The following is a 21,124-nucleotide window of genomic DNA, read 5'->3' on the forward strand; positions in this document are numbered from 1 at the left end:
AATATTATTTCGATTATACAATTATACATTGTTCAATTATAGTAGTTATTAACAATAACACATAAAAATTAAAATATAATTTCAAACTATTTTCAGTTTTTTGCACTATTTAATAATGTCATTCTTGGCATCTTGACTATTCTCACTGTTTACTCATTTGATCATTTCTGTCATATTTTTGTAGCTACTGCAAGTAGAGGATATTTTCTATGACAAGTAATGCCACCAGTCTCAGACATGTCCAAATCCTTCCCTGCTACTCCATCAGGCAATTTCCAATCAAATTGGTAAACAAGGTTTGCTAGCACCAATTCATTCACAGCAATAGCAAATGAAACTCCAGGACAACCCCTCCTTCCTGCTCCAAATGGGATAAGTTCAAAGTCCGATCCTTTAAAATCAATTGAACTGTTAATAAACCTTTCTGGTTTAAACTCTAGAGGTTCTTCCCAACTTGTAGGGTCTCTTGCAATTGCCCAAGCATTAACGATTACATGTGTTCCGGCTGCAATGTCATAGCCATCTAGTTTGATATCTTCCATAGTTTTCCGAGGGACTAATAAGGGATCCGGGATGTGTAAACGAAGAGTTTCTTTGATCACAGCCTTCAAGAAGTTCATGTTAACCAAATCCTCCTCAGTTACATGAGTTCTGTTACCAACAACAGTTCTGACCTCATCTTGCAATTTATGCATCACAGTTTGGTGTCTTAACAGTTCTGTCAATGCCCATTCTAGGACTGTGTAAGTAGTATCGGTACCTGCAACAAACATGTCCTACACAGAAAACACACTTATACACAAAACACATGTTGTGAATTCAAAGAAACCACACCAATAATCCTTTAGTGTGTGGAGCAAACGAATAAGCAACCAAAACAATGAGATTCAATACAAAAGAGTTGCAAGAAATAGATTTTCCCTATTTCTACCCTTTTCCCAAATCTCTCCCCGTGACCAAGAGATTCAATCAATAAGTGTTTACAAGATGTTACAATGATTCCCCAACCCTAGAGATGACCCAAGAGAAACACTTTAACACTCTAGCCTTGTTGTTGGTGAAAAACAGATCTAAGTAATCCGATTTTCTTGCTTAGAACTGTTTTTCTTGCTTCAAGCATCCGATTTCAAGGCAAAATCCAACAACACATCTAAGTAATCAATAATGCCTTCGATTATTTTTATCGATAAAATCAGAAAAACAGACATGTTAGAATCCGCTATAGAACAATATTATGCAGAAAAAGGAAGACACCTAAATATAAAATATAAATGAATGATATTGTTACTTACTAGTATCAAAGCTTTTATTGAAGTTCTATCAATTGGGAAGCCAATAGCATTATTCTTTTGAATAGAAAGCAAAACATCCACAAAATCATTATCATCCTCACCGTCAACACTAACATTCCTCAACCTATGACTAATGTGCTCCTCAATAACTTGTGACGCAGTACGGAAGCGCTAGGTTAGCAAAACGCTAAACCTAATGGATAAAGACAAGCCGCAAACACAAACTTGTCAAAATAGGGTTTCGGAGTCCACCGAAAGAGTAATTTGGAATCCACCAAATTTGAGAAAAATCTCTGAATTTTTATTGAATCAAAAAGTTGCCTTCACGGCTACAATAATTTAGTTTAAATAGGAGTGAAAAATAAAATTAACAAATCTCCTAAAAGATTGTAAAAATAAAAACAACAAACCTAGCTAAATAAAAATTACAAATCTACCTAAAATATAAAAATAACTAACCTAGGTGAAATATAAAAATAAGAAATCAACCTAAAATATAATAAAACTAAATCTAACTAAAATAATAATATACAGAAGAAACCCTCCTACATCAGTCTCCTCTACCTCAAAAGAACTCGACCCCGAGTTCTCGTTTTGATAAAGAGCTTCCTTTGCAGGTTGACTCCTCCAATGAACAAGAGACCACCCTCCTGGATCCCATTGAATTAAGTGAGAGGACCTGTCTCGTGTCAACACATCCAAATAACCACCGGGGTTCCATTGCTCAAAGATAGAACACAGAATTTGAAATTTATCACAAAAGGGTATTTGACCCAACTCAGTTAACATGTTTGAGCTAGTGCCTAAACCATAAGATTTAAGGTAAAACCCGAATTGAACCCGATCTATAAGCAAATCCTTGAGTTCAAAGGGACGGCTGTGATGCGGCGGTTTTGCTGAGATGGAAGTCATCCTAGTGTCCGGAGGTTCTAGTGGCGGTGAGGTTGTTGCCGGATTTCGCACAAATACATCTGGCTTAGACGGAGCCGCCACAGGTAGGTCGACATCAAGTTGTGGATCGCCAGACTTGCACAAGACAATTTTTTTTATCCTAGTTGGATTCTCTTCACCTCCGTCTTCGGACACAACTTCCTCATCCTCAGAACTCGAGTCATCAGTAGATGGGTTGTTGCGGTTGTTGTCGCCGTTTCTGTTGTTGTTATTGTTTCTATGGCTGTTGTAGTTTCGGTTGTTGTTGGATAACGTTGTCACCTGTGTTGTCAGAGTGGTGATGGCCGCGGTTAAAGCCGTCATGGCACCGTAAAACTCTGCTTTCGTCACCGGTTGATCTCCCATCTGATCACGTTAGGAAAAGAACAGGGGAAACCTGCTCTGATACCAACTGACGCAGTACGGAAGCGCTAGGTTAGCAAAACGCTAAACCTAATGGATAAAGACAAGCCGCAAACACAAACTTGTCAAAATAGGGTTTCGGAGTCCACCGAAAGAGTAATTTGGAATCCACCAAATTTGAGAAAAATCTCTGAATTTTTATTGAATCAAAAAGTTGCCTTCACGGCTACAATAATTTAGTTTAAATAGGAGTGAAAAATAAAATTAACAAATCTCCTAAAAGATTGTAAAAATAAAAACAACAAACCTAGCTAAATAAAAATTACAAATCTACCTAAAATATAAAAATAACTAACCTAGGTGAAATATAAAAATAAGAAATCAACCTAAAATATAATAAAACTAAATCTAACTAAAATAATAATATACAGAAGAAACCCTCCTACATCAACTTGTTCCATGAACTCATCCAAATATTTGGCACATTTTTCTGCCCTGCTATACAAACCATTAACTTTCCCCAACCAGTCAAGCCAAGGTATATAGTCTCCAATAACTACAGTGCCCAATAACTCTCCAAACTCCAACAACACCTCCTGAAATTTCTTCCTTCCACCTTCACGGTATCTTTTTCCTAAAGCCACCCTACATACTATATCATTAGTAATTGTAGAACACAACTCAGTTAAATTCAATGGCAAAGCAGAAGAACAACTCTCCTTAACATATTCTATCATTCTTAAAGCTTCTTCCTCTCTCACATGACGATAAGATCGAACCCTTTTGTTACTAAGAAGGTGTAACACACTGAGACTCCTTACTTGTTTCCAATACTCACCATATGTACAGCCTGCCACATCTTTGGAACCATATAAAAGGATATCAAACATTTTACTACGTGGCCTATCAGAGAAAACCAAGTCATGAGTTTTCATTACTTTACTAGCTGTATCAGCAGAAGAAACCACAAGTACTGGAACCTTCCCAAAATAAAGAAGCATTAAAGGGCCATATTTGTGTGACAAATTTTGAAGTGACTGGTGAGGTAATAAGCCAAGTTGATGGAGATTACCAAGTAGAGGTAATCTTGGAGGTGAAGGTGGTGAGTTTTTTCGTGTGACCGAAAAATTGTTGAAATACCAATGTTTGATTATGAAGAAAAGAGAAATAAGAAATAGTGGGAAGATAGTGAAGAAAAGCATAGGGAATAATGAATATAAGGTTTCTTGTGAAAGAGAACTTTGTAGAAAGGTGGACATGGCTTAAGCTTTTTGTTTCTGTTGAGTATTATCTTCCTCTATATATATTATGGTGACTAAATGATTATAATAAGATAATGAATTGTATTTTGATAAGGTGAAAATCAAAGCATAGGATAATGATATGAGAGATCAGGAGAAAAGGTTTGTGTGTGTATATAGTTTATTTTCAACATAAATTTCTATCTAATTCTAGAAACTGTTAATTAGGAACCCTTTCTCATTTCATTTGTGGCCACAAGTGTAACTACTGGAATTTGTTTTGAATTCATGATAGGATAGGAAAATGGAGAGAGATTCCAGTGAATTTGTTTGTATTGAGTATTGTAAATACTGTCCAATAAGAGAAAGGATTCGGTTATTACTTTTCTTCTAAAATCATCTAAAGCCCTAGACACCAAATTAGAAGTTTTAGTCCTAAAGAAAAATCAATATATTTGCAGTGCAAGGTACCTAGCGTGACTATTATCGCTTCTTCCTTTTTCTTTCATAATCCTTCATTTCTGTTTTCTCCTAACTTCCAAAGTCCAAACAACTATTTCATCGTGATTATAGTCAAATTTTGTTAACGATGTACACTTTGAAGTGAATTACTTTTTGCCTTTTTGGTTCTGCGATGAGTGATCAGTTTACTTATTTCACATATCTTAAAGACTATAAATAAATGAAAGACCCAATTGTTCAATATTATATATATAGCATAAAGGAGGCATCATTTAGAAGAAGAAAAAAAAACACATTGGCTTCTTTCGAATAATCGGTTGATGATCATTGTCGCATTAGGACTGCAACTATTTCTTATATCATATGTCTTTTAATGTCTGTCCCAATGGAAGTTCTTTATATTATGGAATTGGTAATCTATTCTCCTTTATATCATTGTTGGAACTGAAGAAAAACTGTATGTCTGGTTAGCTAAATCCAAATGGAAATAGATAGCTTTTCCTGAAAAGTCTTGTGTGTTAAATTTCATGACCGAGCATGTGGTTACTTGGTGGTACCGAGCGTCATAGTTGCTTTTTCATTCTTCAGAATGTACTGCATAACATTTTTTACCAATAAATGGCTGTATAGTTTCAGGGTCTCTACAATAAGGAGTTCTAAGAGCTTGATGTTGATCAGTCTGCAGCCTTGCAACATTGCTTTTGTTGCTGATCAATTTGACACCCACGCAGATAATGGAAGGGGAATTTGAGAGCTTCTATAATTGGTGGTAATTCAATTTTACCATTCCACTTATTGTAGCACTCACTAGTTAGGTGGTCATGATTTAAATCACAATAGGCTTAAAAACATTGGTTCCTTCATATAATATCGTTCATAAAGTAACATCACAGAAAGAAAAACACCATGGTTTGGTGGTCATGGTTTAAATCACATTAGGCTTGACTACTATTATTGTGTAATTGCTGCCCTTTTCGAGTTTTTAATTTATCTATTGCAACACTTTTTTCTTTAGACTGCGGCGTAACACTTTAAATTGTTAGCAGCACAAGACCACTTCGATTCTAATCACGGTAGCAGCACAAGCTCGAAGTACTTAACCGTTAATACAGCTGGTACCGTGGTTTTGTTAAAGCTTCGAGGTGCTTTTTTTATTAAAATTACGGCAACTCATGACTTTGACTCTACCAGTTTCACCCTGAATCTAACATGCAAAATATATGTTTTCATGATATGTTGATGTTTTTCAGACATAGAAAATATAATGACAGCAGAATCATATTGAGGAAAAAGAAATTATTAGGGCTTATGTATCTTAAGTAATTTGTGTTATAAAATTATATGATTGAGAAATGTAAGTAATTACTACATCTGTTCTCTCTTTATCCCTAGTTCAAAAGTGAGATCCTTTGTTATAATCTATCCATCACTTCTCCTTCTGTTCACTCATTGGGTTGCGACTACATTATATGGCACCTAAACTCATGCACTAAGCTCCAAGAGAAATGGTCCCAAACATGTACTGACGAGATCTCTTTGGAAGTTATTATGAGTACATCAAAACTAAATTTGTTCAAAGTTCAAACATCAATAGACATTGTTCAGTTATACTGTATTAGTTATTAACAATAACAAAAAAATTAAAATACAATTTCGAACTATTTTCAGTTTTTCGTACTATTTAATAATGTCAGTCTTGGCCTCTTGACTATGTAACTGTTTATTCATTTTTGTCATATTTTTGAAGCTACTGCAAGTAGAGGGTATTTTCTATGACAAGTAATGCCACCAGTCTCAGACATGTCCAAATTCTCTCCTGCTACTCCATCAGGCAATTGCCATTCAAATTGGTAAACAAGGTTTGCTAGAACCAATTCATTCACAGCAATAGCAAACATCACTCCAGGACAACCCCTTCGTCCTGCTCCAAATGGGATAAATTCAAAGTCCAATCCCTTAAAATCTTTGGAACTATTCATAAACCTTTCTGGTTTAAACTCTAGAGGTTCTTCCCAACTTGAAGGGTCTCTTGCAATTGCCCAAGCATTCACTATTACCTGTGTCCCTGATGCAATGTCATAACCATCTAGCTTGATATCTTCCATAGATTTCCGAGGGAGTAATAAGGGAACCGGTAAATGGAGGCGAAGTGTTTCTTTGATCACAGCCTTCAAATAGTTCATGTTAACCAAATCTTCTTCAGTTACATGAGTTTTGTTGCCAACCAGAGTTCTGACCTCATCTTGCAATTTATGCATCACAGTTTGGTGTCTTAACAGTTCTGTCATTGCCCAATCTAGGACTGCGTAGGTAGTGTCTGTACCTGCAGCAAACATGTCCTACATGTACATGAGTTGTCAGCTTATTCGTAAAAGTTTGACTTTGTGATCTCTCAATGGACAAGTTCAAATTCTCTGAAAGACAGTTGCTCTACAAAAACCACAATTGATTGTAGCACAGAAGAATTTTTACAAAATGTTCCAACAAATTATATATCACAGTTAGAATGTAGCTTAAATTCTTGAAGAAGTTAACACTTATTTTCTATAACATAATTTACAGAACCTATCTTGGATCCACATTATCAGCATAATAACCTATCATCATAGAAATAAAGTATCAGTTTAATATGACCAAGTTAGTCTAACTAAGTTGCTTCTGCTATATGACAATAAATTAAGAAACATGATCAACCAGATAACACTAAATCTACCATATGCTATTATAGAATGATATTATGCAAACAAGGGAAGAGGAAGACACCTAAATATATAAAATATAAATGAATGATATAGTTACTTACTAGTATCACAGCTTTTACGGAAGTTCTATCAATTGGAAAGTCAATAGCATCAGTCTTTTGAACTGAAAGCAAAACATCTACAAAATCACTATGCTCCTCATTATCAACAGTGTCATTCCTGAATCTATGACTAATGTGCTCCTCAATGACTTGTTCTAAGAACTCATCCAAATATTTGGCACATTTTTCTGCCCTTCTATCCAAACCATTAACTTTCCCCAACCAATCAAGCCAAGGTATATAGTCTCCAATAAATACAGTGCCCAATAACTCCTCAAACTCAGACAACACCTCCTGCAATTTCACCCCTCTTCCTTCACGGTATCTTTTTCCAAAAGTCACCCTACATATTATATCATTAGTAATTGTAGACAACAACTCGGTTAAATTCAACGGTGATGCAGAAGAACAACAACTCTCCTTAATATATTCCATCATTCTTAAAGTTTCTTCTTCTCTTACATGATGATAAGATCGAACCCTTTTGCTACTCAGAAGGTGTATCACACTGAGACTCCTTATTTGTCTCCAATACTCACCATATGCACAAGTTGCCACATCTTTAGAACCATAAAAAAGGATATCAAACATTTTACTATGTGGCCTATCAGAGAAAACCAAATCATGAGTTTTCATTATTTTTCTTGCTGCATCAGCAGAGGAAACCACAAGTACTGGAAACTTCCCAAAATAAAGAAGCATTAAAGGACCATATTTGTGTGATAAATTTTGGAGTGACCTTTGAGGCAATATGCCAAGTTGATGGAGATTACCAAGTATAGGTAATCTTGGAGGTGAAGCTAGTGTGGTTTTTTGTGTGACAGAAGAATTGTTGACATACCAATATTTGATGATGAAGAAAAGAGAAATAAGAAATAGTGGGAAGATAGTGAAGAAAATCATAGGAAATAATGAATATAAGCTTTTTTGTGAAAGAGAACTTTGTAGAAAGGTGGACATGGCTTAAGAATTTTGTTTCTGTTGAGTATTATCTTCCTCTATATATATTATGGTGTGACGAAATGATTATAATAAGATAATGAATTGTATTTTGATAAGGTGAAAATCAAAGCATAGGATAATGATATGAGAGATCAGGAGAAAAGGTTTGTGTGTGTATATAGTTTGTTTTCAACATAAATTTCTATCTAATTCTATAAACTTTTAATTAGGAACCCTTTCTCATTTCATTTGTGGCCACAAGTGTACCTACTGGAATTTGTTTTGAATTCATGATAGGATAGGATAGGATAGGAAAATGGAGAGGGAATCTACTATCAAAAAATATTTTACCTTGGCTTAAGTCTCGTTACAACCTGAACATGCATGCATAATTATATTGTGACTGGTGTATAAAATATTTCAAGCCGAAAATTTGTGTGAGGTTGTATGAACAGAGAATTGAGCCTATGAAAAAGTGTTGGATGAATTGCACTGAATTTTTATTGGTTGTTATTAGACGAGATGTTTTTTGTATACTTAATGTTCACATATGTAAATACAAGATAAGATAATGGCGGACTTCACCGTTAACACATGCTGGGTGTCTTATTACATATCCATTTATTTATATAGCTCTTCTGTCCACTCATTGGGTTGCAAGTTGCAACTACATTATATGGCACAAAAAATAGTATTTGCTTTACTTATACATTGTTCAATTATAGTAGTTATTAACAATTTAATAATGTCATTCTTGGCATCTTAACTATTGTCACTGTTTATTCATTTCTGTCATATTTTGTAGCTACTGCAAGTAGAGGGTATTTTCTATGACAAGTAATGCCACCAGTCTCAGACATGTCCAAATTCTTCCCTGCTACTCCATCAGGCAATTTCCAATCAAATTGGTAAACAAGGTTTGCTAGAACCAATTCATTTACAGCAGTGGCAAATAACACTCCAGGACAACCCCTCCTTCCTGCTCCAAATGGGATAAGTTCAAAATTCAATCCTTTGAAATCTATTGAACTGTTCATAAACCTTTCTGGTTTAAACTCTAGAGGTTCTTCCCAAATTGAAGGGTCTCTTGCAATTGCCCAAGCATTCACTATTACCTGTGTTCCAGCTGCAATGTCATAGCCATCTAGTTTGATATCTTCCATAGATTTCCGAGGGATTAATAATGGAATCGGGGCGTGCAGGCGAAGAGTTTCTTTGATCACAGCTTTCAAGTAGTTCATGTTAACCAAATCGTCTTCAGTTACCTGAGTTTTTTTTCCAACCACAGTTCTGACCTCATCTTGCAATTTATGCATCACAGTTTGGTGTCTTAACAATTCTGTCATTTCCCATTCTAGGACTGTGTAGGTAGTGTCTGTACCTGCAGCAAACATGTCCTACATGCAGGGAAAAACGCTCAATTTAAATTACACTACCATACCTCGCTTATTCCACAAATTGAATGTTTCTAACAATATATTATTAAATATCTAAAAGAAACAAATTTATACACAAAATACATCTAAATAATAAAAGCGGAAAAATGGACATGTTAGAGTCTGCTATAAAATACAGTATTATGCAGAAAAGGGAAGACACCTGAATATAAACTATAAAAGATTAATATAGTTACTTACTAGTATCAAAGCTTTTATTGAAGTTCTATCAATTGGGAAGCCAATAGCATTAGTCTTCTGAACAGAAAGCAAAACATCGACAAAATCACCCTGCTCCTCATTATCAACGGTACCATTCCTCAACCTATGACTAATGTGCTCCTCAATTACTTGTTCTATAAACTCATCCAAATATTTAGCACATTTTTCTGCCCTGATATAAAAACCATTAACTTTTCCCAACCAATCAAGCCAAGGTATATAGTCTCCTATACATACAGTGCCCAATAACTCTCCAAATTCCAACAACACCTCCTGCAATTTCATCTCTCTTCCTTCACGGTATCTTTTTCCTAAAGCCACCCTACATACTATATCATTAGTAATTGTAGAACACAACTCCGTTAAATTCAACGGCAAAGCAGAAGAACAACAATGCTCCTTAATATATTCCACCATTCTTAAAGTTTCTTCCTCTCTTACACGATGATAAGATCGAACCCTTTTGTTACTCAGAAGATGTAACACACAGAGACTCTTTATTTGTCTCCAATACTCACCATATCCACAACTTGCCACATCTTTGAAACCATAAAAAAGGATATCGAAGATTTTACTTTGTGGCCTATCAGAGAAAACCAAATCATAAGTTTTCATTACTTTTCGTGCTGCATCAGCAGAGGAAACCACAAGTACTGGAACCTTCCCAAAATAAAGAAGCATTAAAGGGCCATATTTGTGTGATAAATTTTGGAGCGACCGGTGAGGCAATAAGCCAAGTTGATGGAGATTACCAAGTAGAGGTAATCTTGGAGGTGACGGTAGTGAGTTTTTTTGTGTGACAGAAGAATTGTCGACATACCAATATTTGATGATGAAGAAAAGAGAAATAAGAAATAGTGGGAAGATAGTGAAGAAAAGCATAGGGAATATTGAATGTAAGCTTTCTTGTGAAAGAAAAGTTTGAAGAAAGGTGGACATAGCTTTAAGCTTTTGTTTCTGTTGAGTGATATAATTTCCTTTATATATATTATGGTGACTAAATGATTATCATAAGATAATGAATTGTATTTTGATAAGGTGAAAATCAAAGCATAGGATGAGAATGAGTTACATTGTATTTATTGTTATTTCTTCATATATTTATGCACGTATAAATTTTATTTGCATGTGGATAATGATATGAGAGATCAGGAGAAAAGGTTTGTATTTCTATCTAATCTAGAAACTGTTAATTAGGAACCCTTTCTCATTTCATTTATGGCCACAAGTGTAACTACTGGAATTTGTTTTGAATTCATGATAGGATAGGAAAATGGAGATAGATTCCACTATATTCTGGGAGAGTTATCCATGAAGACAAGACTGTATGTATCAGTCACGGTTTATTTGTTTGTACTGAGTATTATAAATACTGTCCGATAAGAGAAAGGATTTGGTTGTTACTTTTCTTCTTGTTGGGTTTTTGTATGTTGGCTACATTTTGCAAAAACATATTTTAGTCAAGTGTTGAGACATATGTGCTGACCCCAAGTATTGTGACAAATGTTGGTACACTTTGGAACAACACCTGTCTCTGTATCTGTGCGCGCCAGCTAGCGGTTTTTAATTTCTACTCAATCTTTTGAAGATTTGATTGAAGAATTGTTTCAAGGTTTCTTACAGAGGAAGGCGCACGTGTTTAATATGTTTCAGGAGGCAGCCGAAACCCTAGTTATATTTTCTAAAGGAATTATATTTTTGGAAAATATATTTTTGTGTTTCAAAAATAGAACTATTATTTTCAAAAATATATCACTGCTGCCGCAATTCTAGAAGCCCTAATTTTGTCTTGAAGCCCAAGTCGTTCTACTACTATAAATACGAAGGCAAGCATATGGTTTCAAGTATCTAAAATCGTGTCTTACAAAGCGTGTGTTTTTAGGGATTTTAGAGTGTTAATTGTGAGCCTTTCTTGTGTCTCATTAATGCAAGCTTAGGACCTGAGTTTATTGAGTTGTAAGTGTGAACTTCTCCTAAGCTTTGAAGTACGGAGATTGTTCTAGTGTGTTGTGTGGTTTGCTCGCAAGCTTTTAAGCAAGAGTGAATCCTAGTTTCTTAGGAGTGTGTCTCCACCGTTTGTAATCGTTGAAGTTTATAACAACGCTGTCTGTGTTGTTAAGGTGGGAATTGGGACGGGGTCTCATATCTAGGAGTTCCTAGGTAAAAGTGTCATTGGGTAGTGATTAAGTGAGAAGTTGTAAACGGGTGAGTTTAGCTTCGAAGTAATACTGCTGATAGTTGACTTCATTCCTGGATTGGTATCCCCCAGAGTAGGCTTTAGGCTGAACTGGGTTAACAACTCTTGTGTGTTATTTACTTTACTGTTTGTATTGTTTTATGTTATTTGCTCTGTTTATAGACAAGTGTTGGCGCACCAGTAACAACATCTGTCTACAACAGACAAGTGTTGATACACCTTGATCAACACCTGTCCACTGTGTGCCAGGAATTTCAATTGGCATCAGAGCAGGCACCCTGTTCTGAATTTTAGGGTGAGCTCCAGGGAAATCTTTTCTGGCAAGGATGGACAAAGAAGGAGGGTTTGTTACCAGACCACCTCTTCTAGTTGGTGCTTCAAACTACGACTATTGGAAGTCCCGCATGATGGCCTTCCTAAAACAAATTGATAGCAAAACATGGAAGGCAGTTCTGAGAGGGTGGACTCCACCTGTGAAGATGGACAAAGATGGTAAACCAACTCTTGAGTTGAAATCTGCTGAAGAATGGTCCAAAGAAGAGGATGAGCTTGCTCTTGCAAACTCAAAAGCATTATATGCACTATATAATGGTGTTGACAAGCACATATTCAGACTCATCAAAAAGTGTGTCTCTGCTAAGGAAGCTTGGACAATTCTTGAGACTGTTCATGAAGGTACCTCTAAAGTGAAGCTGTCAAAGCTACAACTCCTAACAACTAAGTTTGAGAATCTAAGAATGAATGATGATGAAACTATTCAGGATTTTCACATGACCATACTTGATTTTGATAATCAATTTGATGCATTGGGTGAAAAGATACCTGAAGAAAAGCTGGTAAGAAAAATGCTTAGGTCTTTACCTAAGAAGTTTGACATGAAAGTCACAGCTATAGAAGAAGCAAAGGATATCACAGATATGAAGCTAGATGAACTGGTTGGTTCATTACAAACCTATGAGGTAGCTACAAATGAAAAGATGGATAAGAAAAACAAAAGCATTGCTTTTGTCTCAAATGCTGAGGAAGAAGATCAACAGAGTGACACAGAGTCTGAAAACAGCATCTCTGATGCAATGGTTCTTTTGGGAAAACAATTTAATAAGGTGCTAAAGAGAATGGACAAACGCTCTAAGACAGGTGCAGCTGACACTGGTCGTAACACTTACAGGAATTTCAGAAAACCTGTAACAGATGAGAAATCAGCTCCAAATAAAGGTGTTCAATGCCATGAATGTGAGGGGTATGGTCATATTAGAAGTGAATGTGGAACCTTCCTGAAGAAACAGAAGAAGGGGTTAACTGTAACTTGGTCAGATGAAGATTCTGAAGGAGAAGCTGATACTGCAAAGGCTATACATGCATTGACAAGTGTATGTACATCTGATACTGAATCATGTGAGGAAGAACTGACCTTTGATGAACTTGCTGAGTCATATAAAAAAACTGTGTCTGAAGAGTGAAGAAGTCTCAGAGTCTCTGAAGAGCAAAAAGAAACAATTGCTAAGTTGCAAACTGAGAGAACTGCCAACCTGTCAAGAATCTCTGAATTTAGTGCTAAATGGGAAGAAAGTTTAAAGATCATTGAGGAACAGAAGGCAACTATCATCAACTTAGAAGCAGACAAGATCAAACAACTAACAGAGATAGCCCATCTGAATGAAGAGGTAACTGAATTAAACTCTCATCTTGAGAATTTAAAGAAGCATGTTCTTAGGCTATTCAAAGGAAGTGATCTAGATGAAATCCTAGAAACATTGCCTACTCCTAGTAGATCCAAAACAGGCATTGGGTATGAATACAAAAATGTTAATAGGATTATGGATTACAACAAAGAAGGGAAATATATGCCTGAGATAAGTAAACAACCTTCTCCAAAAATGCATGACAGGATGTCGCCACACCTGGCTCCTAGGCAGCAGAGACAAGTGTTACCACATGTGGCACCACATCAGCAAAGATGGCAGAGACCTAGATTTATACCTAGACCCAGAAGCAGGTACCACTCATGGAGATGTCATCACTGTGGAAGAAAGGGGCACATAAGGCCCTACTGCTACAAATTGTATGGGTATCCAAGTGAAATTCCTCAAGAGTCTGATCCATCCATTACTAAAACAAGGATGGAATGGAAGCAAAAGGATGATACAACCAATGTCAAGGAGTATACAGCTGAAAGCAGTGGGAAAAGTTTGATTGCCCATACGTCTCTCAGAGCCTCATCAAAAGAAGTTTGGTACTTTGATAGTGGTTGTTCCAGACACATGACTGGTGTTGAAAAGTATTTGAAGGAGGTAAAATCCTATGCCACAAGTTTTGTGACATTTGGAGATGGAGCAAAGGGGAAAATTAAAGGTATTGGAAGACTGATTGACCATGGTCTACCAAAACTTGAAAATGTTCTCCTTGTAAAAGGACTAACTGCCAATCTAATCAGTATAAGTCAACTATGTGATCAAGGCATGAAAGTCAACTTTACAAAAAATGAATGTCTTGTCAGCAATAAAGGAGGAGACATTCTTATGAGGGGTGTTAGATCAAAGGACAACTGCTACCTGTGGATCCCTCTTGAAGAAGATAATGTATCTACATGTCTCTTAACTAAAAATGAAGAGGTTAAGCTGTGGCATCAAAAATTAGGGCACCTTAACCTGAAGAGCATGAAGAGAGTCATATCTGAAGAAGCTATTAGAGGACTACCAAGTTTACAGATACAGGAAGGCAACATCTGTGGTGAATGCCAGATTGGGAAGCAAACCAAAGTGTCGCACCAGAAGTTGCAACACTTGTCCACTTCTAGAGTTCTTGAATTACTACATATGGATCTGATGGGGCCCATACAAGTTGAAAGTCTTGGAGGTAAGAAATATGTTCTTGTTGTTGTTGATGACTTCTCTAGATATACTTGGGTCAATTTCATTAGGGAAAAATCTGAGACTTTTGAAGAATTCAAAAATCTTTGCTTACAACTTCAAAAGGAAAAAGATTGTGGTATTGTAAGAATCAGAAGTGACCATGGTAAGGAGTTTGAAAACTCTAAATTTGCTGATTTTTGTGCTGCTGAAGGAATAACTCATGAATTTTCTTCACCAATTACACCTCAACAAAATGGTGTGGTTGAAAGAAAGAACAGAACCTTACAAGAATCTGCTAGAGTGATGTTGCATGCCAAAAATGTTCCTTACAAGTTCTGGGCTGAAGCCATGAATACAGCATGTTACATTCACAATAGAGTAACATTAAGAAAAGGTACTGCTACAACACTGTATGAACTATGGAAGAATAGGAAGCCTACTGTGAAATATTTCCATGTGTTTGGGTCAAAATGTTACATTTTGGCAGATAGAGAACCTAGGAGAAAATTGGTCCCCAAAAGTGATGTGGGGATATTTTTAGGTTACTCAACCAACAGCAGAGCCTACAGAGTTTTTAACTCCAGAACAAGAACTATGATGGAATCAATCAATGTTGTTGTTGATGATAGTGATACAACAAGTGCAGATCCAGCTAAAGAGACAGATGTCATCACACCTGTCCCAACACTAGATGATGATCAAACTGAACCTGAACCTGATCAACATTCTGAATCTACTACAGAGGCTCCTAGACCAAACAAGGGACCATCTACTAGAACACAGAAGAATCATCCTCTGAAACTTGTCATTGGAAATCCAAATCAAGGAATTGCAACAAGAAGATCAAAAGAAGCAATCTCCAACTCATGCTTCATATCCAAGATTGAACCAAAGAATGTTAAAGAAGCTTTGACTGATGAATATTGGATCAATGCTATGCAGGAGGAACTAACCCAGTTCAAAAGAAGTGAGGTATGGGATCTAGTACCTAGACCAGATGGTATAAATGTTATTGGTACAAAGTGGGTCTACAAGAACAAAACTGATGAAAATGGTGACATTACTAGAAATAAAGACAGACTTGTAGCACAAGGATACACCCAGATAGAAGGAGTAGATTTTGATGAGACTTTTGCTCCAGTTGCTCGCTTGGAGTCCATAAGATTGCTCTTAGCTGTGGCATGCATCTTAAAATTCAAGTTATATCAAATGGATGTAAAGAGTGCATTCCTAAATGGCTATCTAAATGAAGAAGTATATGTTGAACAACCAAAAGGGTTTGTAGATCCAAGTTTTCCTAACCATGTCTACAAACTAAAGAAAGCTCTCTATGGATTGAAACAAGCCACTAGAGCATGGTATGAAAGATTGACTGAATTCTTTGTCAGCCATGGATACAAGAAAGGTGGCAATGATAAAACCCTGTTTGTAAGAGAGGAGAAAGGGAAGCTAATGATAGCTCAGATATATGTGGATGATATTGTATTTGGAGGAATGTCGCGACAAATGGTGGAACATTTTGTGCATCAAATGCAATCTGAATTTGAAATGAGTCTTGTAGGTGAACTAACTTATTTTTTAGGTCTTCAAGTCAAACAAATGGAAGACACCATATTTATCTCTCAGGAAAAATATGCAAGAAACATTGTGAAGAAATTTGGAATGGAAGGTGGTAGTCACAAAAGGACACCTGCACCTACACATTTGAAGCTTACCAAAGATGATAAAGGGATTGATGTGGATCAAAGTCTCTACAGAAGTATGATTGGAAGCTTGTTATATCTCACAGCTAGCAGACCGGATATCATGTTTGCAGTAGGTGTTTGTGCTAGATATCAATCTGAGCCCAAGATGAGCCATCTGACTCAAGTAAAGAGAATCTTCAAATATGTCAATGGAACATGTGGCTATGGAATTTTATACTCTCATGGTAATGATTCTACACTAGTTGGCTATTGTGATGCAGATTGGGCAGGAAGTGCTGATGATAGAAAAAGCACCTCTGGTGCATGTTTCTTCTTGGGAAGCAATCTAGTATCTTGGTTTAGTAAGAAACAGAATAGTGTGTCTCTATCCACAGCTGAGGCAGAATATATGGCAGCTGGTAGTAGCTGCTCTCAATTGTTATGGATGAGACAAATGTTGAAGGAGTATAGTGTTGAGCAAGATGTCATGACACTTTACTGTGATAATCTGAGTGCTATAAATATTTCTAAAAATCCTATTCAGCATAGTAGGACTAAGCACATTGATATACGTCATCATTTTATAAGAGAGCTTGTGGAAGAAAAAATTGTTACACTTGAGCACATTGCATCTGAAGAGCAATTAGCAGACATTTTTACAAAGGCTTTGGACGCAAGTCAATTTGAAAAATTAAGGGGCAAATTAGGAATTTGCCTATTTGAAAATCAATAGCAGTTATTGCAAGGAGAGTGTACAACTGACGCAGAACGGAAGCGCTAGGTTAGCAAAACGCTAAACCTAATGGATAAAGACAAGCCGCAAACACAACTTGTCAAAATAGGGTTTCGGAGTCCACCGAAAGAGCAATTTGGAATCCACCAAATTTGAGAAAAATCTCTGAATTTTATTCAATAAAAAAACTGCCCCTCAAGGCTACAATGGTTTGGTTTAAATAGTAAGGGAAATAATAAAAATAGCAAATCTAGAATAATAAAAATAGCAAATCTAGAATAATAAAAATAGCAAATCTAGAATAATAAAAATAACAAATCTAGAATAATAAAAATAACAAATCTAAATAAACCCTCCTACATCAGTCTCCTCCACCTCGAAAGAACTCGACCCCGAGTTCTCATCTTGATAAAGGACTTCATCTGCATGGTACTCATACATATCTGCCACATTGAAAGTGTTAGAAATGTTCATTGATGCTGGAAGGGCCACTACATAAGCATTGTCATTGATCTTGCGAGTCACTTGGAACGGGCCATATTTGCGAGGCTGCAGCTTGCTGTAGGTACCAACTGGAAATCTTTCTTTTCGCAGAAACACCATCACTTCATCTCCCACATTGAACACTTTGACTCTTCGGCGTTTATCTGCTGCAATTTTGTTTTTCAATCCAGTAGCTTCCAATTTGGACTTGACAGAATCTTTCACAGCTATAATCTCTTCAGCCATATTTTCAGCAGCCACACTAAATCCAGGAGCCTTAGGCAACTTAATCAAATCAACCACGTGCCTAGGAACAGAGGTGTAAACAAGTGAGAAAGGTGTTTTTCCAGTAGCAGAATGCACAGTGCTGTTATAAGCAAACTCAACTTGAGACACTTTATCAAAATCAGGAAGAGCTAAGACAGGGGCGGTACACAACTTTTCTTTAATCAAGGCAAAACTCTGCTCCTGCTCAAAACCCCAATTGTATTTTCCTTTCTTCAAACATTCAGTGATTGGTGCAGTGATAGTGCTGAAATCTCTGATAAATCTTCTGTAGAAAGTAGCCAACCCATGAAAACTACGTACTTCCGTAACTGATGTAGGTGCAGGCCAGTCTCTGATAGCCCTCACTTTCTCTTCATCCACCTGAATCCCATCTTCTCCAACTACAAACCCCAAGAAAAGTAATTTGTTGGTACTGAACGTGCACTTTTTCAGGTTAATGTACAGCTGATTCTCTTGTAACACTTGCAAAACTAGTCTCACATGTTCCAGGTGTTCTTCCTTGATCTTGCTATAAATCAGAATATCATCAAAATAAACCACTACAAAAGAACCAATAAAAGGACGCAAAACCTGATTCATCAACCGCATGAAGGTGCTAGGGGCGTTAGACAACCCAAAAGGCATCACCAACCACTCATAAAGTCCATCCTTACTCTTAAAAGCTGTCTTCCATTCATCTCCAGGTCTAATTCTTATCTGATGGTACCCACTTCGTAGATCTATCTTTGAGAACACCTTGGATCCTGCCAATTCATCAAGCATGTCTTCTAAACGGGGAATTGGAAAACGATACTTGATAGTGATCTTGTTGATGGCCCTGCTATCAACACACATCCTCCACTGATTTCCTTTCTTAGGCACCAAAAGGACTGGGACGGCACAAGGACTCATGCTTTCACGGATAAATCCCTTCCTTAGTAAATCCTCAATTTGCTCCCTTAAAATCTCATTCTCCTTAGGACTCATGCGATAATGAGGAAGGTTTGGTAGGCTTGAACCTGGAATCAAATCAATCTGGTGCTGAATATTCCTCATGGGCGGTAAGTCATTTGGCAGCTCATCTGCAATCAACTCGTTGAAATCCCTTAGAATTTCTAAGATTTCCCCTGGAATTGGAGCCTCTTCTTTCACAGTACTCATCACCCCTTTGAAAACAACTGGACAAAAACAATTAGCTTCTCTGACAGCCTTATCAAGTTCCCTCTCATCCTGAGTCATCACTAGGAAACTAGATTTCTTGTCTTTCGGATTCTTATCAAAATGTAAAATAGGGGCCATAGCAATTTTATGAGTGCCCCAAGTAAACATCATCACATTATCCCGTCCCCGGTAAGTAATATCATTATCAAACTGCCAAGGCCTACCAAGTAAAATATGACAAACATCCATATCAACAACATCACAAAGTACCTCTTCTTTATAATGTTTGCCAATGGAGATGGGAACTCTGCAGGACAGCGTCACTCGTACCTGGGATCCCTTGCTGACCCAGCCAAGGGCATATGGCTTCTCATGAGGCTCTGCGGGCAACTTAAAATAATTCACCAATTTTTGTGACACTAAGTTCTCTGTGCTCCCATTATCTATTATGAGATCACATACCTTATTCTTGACAGAACAATGAGTCTTGAATAAGTTTTTGCGCTGACCTTCTTCTTTAGTTGCTAGTAACATCCGCTGCAACACAAAATTCACCCTTTCATCAGATTCTTCTTCAGCAAATTCTACCTCTGCATATTCATCCTCATCAGGCTGCTCTGTCTCATCATCATCGTCCCTTTCTCTCACCACAGCTGCAACTCTCCTTGATGGACATACATTGGATCGGTGACCTTTCCCATTACATCTAAAACAAGTATCAATAGTGGGTTTGGCATATGGATTGTTTTGTTTTTGGGCTGGGGCTGTGCCTTGTGGTGTACTGCTAGAACTACCAGTTGCCTTATTACCAGGAGTAGAATCCCTGGCTGCTGCACTTTTCTCTTTGTCACCTGATGATTCAGTATTATTCTGGGGAGAATACTTTCTGAAGGAGGAGAAATTTCTGGGCGATTTCTCCATCAATTCTGCCTTCAAAGCTAGGTTGGACGCTTCAGCAACGGTCCAAACGGTTTGCAAACCCATCTTCTCCTGCAAGGATCCTTTCAATCCACTGATATAACGAGCCACTTTCTGATTTTCTGATTCGCCCAATTCATTACGTTCAGAAAAACGCAGAAATTCAGCGGTATACTCTGTCACTGATCGCTTGCCTTGAACACATTCAATATACATTTTATACAGAATTTGTTCATAATCTTCAGGTAAAAATCTCTCAAGCATCAATTGTTTCATCTTCCGCCAAGTTCGAATGGGATTCTTTCTCTGCCTCTTCCTCTCAACAACGAGTCTGTCCCACCAGACAGCGGCGGTACTTTTCAGCCTGATTGCCACCATCTTAACCTGTTTGTGCTCAGGGACGTCCATGACGTCGAAAAATCTGTCAACATCAATCTGCCAATCTAAAAATTCCTCTACTCCCATCGTTCCGTAAAACAATGGAATATCTGCTTTCACGCGGTAATCATGGTGATTGCCACGATTGTTTCTTTCTTCAGTCACGACCTCCTCCTCTTCTGAATTCGAATCATCCATCGTATGATTGTTTCCACGACCTCCTCCCCTGTTCAGATTGATTCTGTTGTTGTTAACGTTGTTGGATAACGTCGTCATCTGTGTTGTCAGAGCGGTGATGGCCGCGGTTAAACCCGCTATGGCACCATCAAACTCTGTTTTCGTCACCGGTTGATCTCCCATCTGATCACTTCACGAAAGAACAGGGGAAACCTGCTCTGATGCCAACTGACGCAGAACGGAAGCGCTAGGTTAGCAAAACGCCAAACCTAATGGATAAAGACAAGCCGCAAACACCAACTTGTCAAAATAGGGTTTCGGAGTCCACCGAAAGAGTAATTTGGAATCCACCAAATTTGAGAAAAATCTCTGAATTTTATTAAATCAAAAGGTTGCCCCTCAAGGCTACAATGGTTTGGTTTAAATAGTAAGGGAAATAATAAAAATAGCAAATCTAGAATAATAAAAATAGCAAATCTAGAATAATAAAAATAGCAAATCTAGAATAATAAAGATAACAAATCTAGAATAATAAAAATAACAAATCTAAATAAACCCTCCTACATCAACAACAGTTACTTT

The 21,124-nt window shown here is 37.0% G+C and overlaps 3 protein-coding genes across 3 annotated transcripts; all 3 read right to left on the reverse strand.

The window, feature by feature from the left end:
* Nucleotides 1–161: 161 nt before the first annotated feature.
* LOC123915718 (cytochrome P450 736A117-like) lies at nucleotides 162–4,212 on the reverse strand. The gene is made up of 3 exons (XM_045966929.1): nucleotides 3,037–4,212; nucleotides 1,293–1,441; nucleotides 162–776 (listed from the first exon to the last, which is right to left on the reverse strand). Exons 1-3 carry the CDS (start codon nucleotides 3,842–3,844, stop codon nucleotides 171–173), a joined length of 1,563 nt encoding a protein of 520 aa, XP_045822885.1. The 5' UTR covers nucleotides 3,845–4,212; the 3' UTR covers nucleotides 162–170.
* A 1,629-nt stretch (nucleotides 4,213–5,841) lies between these two features.
* LOC123915717 (cytochrome P450 736A117-like) lies at nucleotides 5,842–8,453 on the reverse strand. Its single transcript, XM_045966928.1, has 2 exons — nucleotides 7,092–8,453; nucleotides 5,842–6,627 (listed from the first exon to the last, which is right to left on the reverse strand). The coding sequence occupies exons 1-2, from the start codon at nucleotides 8,049–8,051 to the stop codon at nucleotides 6,022–6,024; spliced, it is 1,566 nt and encodes a 521-aa protein (XP_045822884.1). The 5' UTR covers nucleotides 8,052–8,453; the 3' UTR covers nucleotides 5,842–6,021.
* A 152-nt stretch (nucleotides 8,454–8,605) lies between these two features.
* Nucleotides 8,606–11,519, reverse strand: LOC123915715 (cytochrome P450 736A117-like). The gene is made up of 2 exons (XM_045966926.1): nucleotides 9,671–11,519; nucleotides 8,606–9,430 (listed from the first exon to the last, which is right to left on the reverse strand). Exons 1-2 carry the CDS (start codon nucleotides 10,628–10,630, stop codon nucleotides 8,813–8,815), a joined length of 1,578 nt encoding a protein of 525 aa, XP_045822882.1. The 5' UTR covers nucleotides 10,631–11,519; the 3' UTR covers nucleotides 8,606–8,812.
* Nucleotides 11,520–21,124: the final 9,605 nt, after the last annotated feature.

The sequence above is a fragment of the Trifolium pratense genome, linkage group LG3 (genome assembly GCF_020283565.1).
Source record: "Trifolium pratense cultivar HEN17-A07 linkage group LG3, ARS_RC_1.1, whole genome shotgun sequence".
NCBI lineage: Eukaryota > Viridiplantae > Streptophyta > Magnoliopsida > Fabales > Fabaceae > Trifolium > Trifolium pratense.

Coding starts and splice junctions, on each gene's coding strand:
- LOC123915718 (XM_045966929.1), bottom strand. CDS start 3,844: ATGTCCACCTTTCTACAAAGTTCTCTTTCACAAGAAACCTTATATTCA. Junction 1,442..3,036: donor GGATGAGTTCATGGAACAAG/TTGATGTAGGAG, acceptor CTGCGTCACAAG/TTATTGAGGAGCACATTAGT. Junction 777..1,292: donor CAATAAAAGCTTTGATACTA/GTAAGTAACAAT, acceptor TTTTCTGTGTAG/GACATGTTTGTTGCAGGTAC.
- LOC123915717 (XM_045966928.1), bottom strand. CDS start 8,051: ATGTCCACCTTTCTACAAAGTTCTCTTTCACAAAAAAGCTTATATTCA. Junction 6,628..7,091: donor CCGTAAAAGCTGTGATACTA/GTAAGTAACTAT, acceptor ATGTACATGTAG/GACATGTTTGCTGCAGGTAC.
- LOC123915715 (XM_045966926.1), bottom strand. CDS start 10,630: ATGTCCACCTTTCTTCAAACTTTTCTTTCACAAGAAAGCTTACATTCA. Junction 9,431..9,670: donor CAATAAAAGCTTTGATACTA/GTAAGTAACTAT, acceptor CCCTGCATGTAG/GACATGTTTGCTGCAGGTAC.